The sequence below is a fragment of the Larimichthys crocea genome, unplaced genomic scaffold, assembly GCF_000972845.2.
Source record: "Larimichthys crocea isolate SSNF unplaced genomic scaffold, L_crocea_2.0 scaffold27485, whole genome shotgun sequence".
Classification (NCBI taxonomy): Eukaryota; Metazoa; Chordata; class Actinopteri; family Sciaenidae; genus Larimichthys; species Larimichthys crocea.
Window position 1 is genome coordinate 1 of NW_020853626.1, and position 4,191 is coordinate 4,191.

The 4,191-nt window shown below is 45.2% G+C and overlaps 1 protein-coding gene across 1 annotated transcript; it reads right to left on the reverse strand.

Annotated features, from left to right (window-relative positions):
• Window positions 1-1,391: 1,391 nt before the first annotated feature.
• LOC113744901 (ran-binding protein 9-like) lies at window positions 1,392-3,356 on the reverse strand. Its single transcript, XM_027276027.1, has 2 exons — window positions 3,293-3,356; window positions 1,392-1,597 (listed from the first exon to the last, which is right to left on the reverse strand). Exons 1-2 carry the CDS (start codon window positions 3,339-3,341, stop codon window positions 1,407-1,409), a joined length of 240 nt encoding a protein of 79 aa, XP_027131828.1. The 5' UTR covers window positions 3,342-3,356; the 3' UTR covers window positions 1,392-1,406.
• Window positions 3,357-4,191: the final 835 nt, after the last annotated feature.

Consider the following 4,191-nt stretch of genomic DNA (forward strand, 5'->3'; position numbering starts at 1 on the left):
GGTCTGTGAAGGCGTACCTGCAGAGAGAAGAGAGAGAGAGGCAGGATGGGGAGAATGTCTTGGTACAGAGGTAATCTGATTACATCTCTTCTGCAGGAACGGATTTGTTAAATGTCGTGTAAACGAGAAAGATCATTTCTGCTTCACGTGGCTCGATTAAACCCGAAGTTGAAGTTGAGGAATGAAGAAAAAGATCGTGCGAGGCACGAAATAATCAACCTCACGTCGTCGATGATTTGTAGCAACTTCTTCATTTCAGCCGAAGTCCGTTTGTTGGAGGAGGAAACTGACGGCAGACCAGCTTATGTAAATTCAGGCTCAGCAGTAAACAGGTTAGTGCGGCGCATGTAAACAAATTATCTCGTTCCTGTGCACGTCCTGAACCCTTTCTAGTCTGGAATTTATTCTTTTGAAGCACCTTGAAAAATATTTAAAAAGTCCACCTGCAAACACATTAGCATTTTTTTTTTGTTTTTTTTTTAAAAAGGGCTTTCGGGGAAATGTTTCTTTTTGTTTCAGCCGGCTGCAGGGAAGTGTGAGTTTGACTGACAGCAGGCTGAGGGAGAAGTAAACAGACTTTCAGTGTAGCTGCGAGCTGAGACAGACAGCGGCATCTAAAACGGACCGAAGCGTTAATTGCAGGTGAGTCTACGGCGCGTTTAATGTGCTGCAGCCGGCTCGGCTCAGCGCTGCTCGAGGTTCAGTCAACTTTTTTTAAAAGAGTAAAATTCAAAACACACAACTAAAGTTGTTACTATAAAAGTAAAAGTTGTTTTACACCCACAACAATTAACGCACTCTTTATTATTGAAGAGCCTACGTGAAGCTCAAAAACATGTGGGCGGTCCTGCCTCTGACGCCTCCTCAGTGCCACGCTCTTAATCCTGCATAACTTTAAGCCTTAATATAATGTGAACAGGTGAGTTGTATATAAATTCACCCTCAGTACAGTTGTCATGAACGGGGAAATTAGCTACAGAGACCAAAACTGTTTTTTGTACCAGGCTGTAAACATGTTTATTTCTGCTGTGAAGTTGGACATTTGGACATGGGGACTTATGGAGACTGACTCACTTCTGGAGCCAGCCTCACGTGGACGTCAGAGGAACTGCAGTTTTTTGGACACTTTCACAATAGTTTCACAGCCACAGAGGTTGTCGCTTGAATTTAACACAAGATATTATTAAAGATATCGCAAAATTAGGAAAGATTATGTGGATGAAACACCAGATTAAATATATGAAGCAGTTTAGTTTAGACTGGATTTGATTGGCTGTATGAAAACAAGTTCTCCATCAAGTCCAAACAGCTTTGCTGTGAATTATTGCAAAGATCGGTGGCACCAACACGAAACTAAATAATATAAAACACAAGTGACCGCTGCCCTCTGAACACACTTCACAGGGTTAACACACACACAGACTCTTACCTAGGCTGTGGCCGTTCTTTGTGTAGAAGCAGGTGTTGTTGATGAGGTTAACACAGCAGCCAATCACGTCGCCCGTCGTAAACGTGGGTCCGTAGGGTTGCCCGGTGCCAGACGAGCAGAAGGAGTGGCCGTCGTCTCCGTGGTAACCGTATGAGTGCTTGTCCCAACCTGAGGGATGTGAAGTGTCAGAGTAAGGAGCGCTGAGCAGGCAGCGAAAAGGTGTGATGACACAACAGATGGCTCATGCTAAGACTACATGGCACGCACACACAGACACACACAGACACACACACAGACACACACACAGACACACACACAGACACACACACAGACACACAGACACACACGCACACACACACACACAGACACACACACAGACACACACACACACAGACACACACACAGACACACACACACAGACACACACACAGCAAACCGACTCCAAGTCAGAAAATCCGGCTTTGGGTTTTAGATTCTTCGCCGGTCGTGTTTTGGTAACAGAAACCTGCAACAGGACGCCGTGGCTCATGAGGGCTGTTGAAGCAGAAACCTGTAGGAGTTCGACGCCTTGGTCAGGGACACTTCAGCGCGGCAGGATGGGCGCTCCGGGAACGGAGCCTGAGAAATCAGCTGGTTTTTTTACTACGACTCGCAGAGAGCTGCGAGTGCTCGATGAATTACAAGAATTTTTAGCATTTTGACCTCAGTTTTCTTCTTTGGCTGTCGATTTAAAGACCAGCACGTTTGGTTTTATTCTTCATTGAATCCAAAGTAAATTCGACTTCTTGTGAGCACAAAATAAAACTATTCCAATTGTTAGTAACAAGACCAGACTGAGTGACAGGACGCTGTGAGTCAGCTGCAGAGGTAATCCTGCCATCACGGGTCTGGCATCACTTCCTCGCAATTAGTGAATTTTCATTAGCATCTATCCATCAGCTGGGACTCTGCAGTTTGCTCTGGGCCTCCGGTTATCTTTGTGCTGGGCGGGTCCGGTTCTCAGAGCAGTGACGGGGTGTCGAGGCTCCTGTTTGGCCTGATAACCGACACATCTACTTATTATATCAGCAACTTCACAACGTCAGGACAGGCTAGCTGTTTCCAGTTTCCCAAAGTGTCGACGTTTTGTGCACAAATACTAGTCCGGCTTATTTCATAAAAGACATCATCAGGAACGACCTGGACCACCTTGCTGTCCGAGCTGCCGACTGACAGGCGACGCTGATCCCTAAAAGCTTAAAACATCCTCTGCAACGCCACGTCATCGCTGACATAACGTTCACGTCACAAAGTTAATCCAGCCAGCAGTGGGAACACAGAACAAAAACAAATCAAGTATGAAGTTAAAGCACAAAAATCAAACCGGCACGGGAGCAAGTTTCATTCACGGCGTCGTCCAGCAGGAAGAGATCGTCCAGATTTCCTATTTCAGCCGCGTCCCAACACGTTTACTGACGTTTTAAGCTGATGACGTAACGAACTAGTTAAAGTTTAACCCGTGAAACCTTTCAGACTAGTCTGCAAATCTAAACTTCCGTTAAGGTAAATTAATCGTCTAGTTCAACATTTATGGTTCAAGTTCCCAAAGGTGCAGTATGCTGTGCAGTGTTTCCTCAGGTGTACGTATCAGGTAAAGTCATGTATCAAACTCATCGAAATGAACAGTCGCTCTCGCTCAGTCACACCCACACCCGGTGCATCCAAGGCCGATCTCTTAGCAGACAATAAGTTCACAGACAGAACGACGCCCACACAAACGCACAACAGGAAAGATCTCTGCTGTAATATACAGACGGTGACGCAGACTCTTCTACCACACCCAAACAGTGAGACGAAACAAACGCACACCAAGTGTCATCTTACCAGGGAGTCTGTTCATGTTCACACCCTGAGCTGAGAGGCCGATGCCCATGTACCTGTGGAGCACAGAGAGAGTTCATTTGGACAGGTGAAGAAGAGACGGGACAGTCAGAGACCGGACATCAAACTCAGCTTGTTTGAGCAACCAGCTGTAATTCAGCCCACCTCATGATGCACGTCTCTGCTGACTTTATAGATTGGCCGGGAGGAGAACATAGCAGCGTACACGCTGTCCATACTTTATGTAACACATCAGCAACAAGTGCAGAAAAAACTAAACCCCTGAAATGTTATCTGTAAGTGCACGATCCAAATAAAGTGTCATCAAATGTTTTAATATTTAATTAAAGTGAATAAAGTACAGGGACATCTGTTGGACAATCAAAGTTGTCGAGGGGCGATTGGCTGCAAACGTCCAGTGAAGTCATGTGACCGGTTAATTGAGCCTTTAGACGACTGAAGTCTTGATTCAGGATTACGGATCGCCCTGTGGCCCCGTGAAGGATTTTAATCATGCTTCCACCTCGTTAGACTTTTCTGTGTGATGTGAAAATACTACGACGTGTGTGTTGAATAAACTCGACTAATGACTCCATCATAATGCATAACCAGACGCTTCGTAATGATTTACAGTTTATGGTCCTTCAGAATAAAATCAGCATTCATACAGGAGTGCCCAGACTAATTAAATACAGCCAAGACCGCGCGTGCATTTAGATTAGATATTGATAACGGTGCAGCGTGATCAAAGAGGAGTGAAAACAAAAACTTCTTACAGGAGATAAACTAAACTGAACTGTTACACAGACGTACGGCTGTGATGTCTTATACTGAGGGCCACACTGCTGCAGGGTTACACAGCATATAAATCCAGATTAGACTAGTCCATTGTTACCAAATTA

Bases quoted from the DNA above. Each gene is read 5' to 3' on its own strand.
- LOC113744901 (XM_027276027.1), bottom strand. From the start codon at position 3,341: ATGGGCATCGGCCTCTCAGCTCAGGGTGTGAACATGAACAGACTCCCT. The intron at 1,598-3,292 runs GTAAGATGACAC...CACATCCCTCAG, and splicing joins GAACATGAACAGACTCCCTG to GTTGGGACAAGCACTCATAC.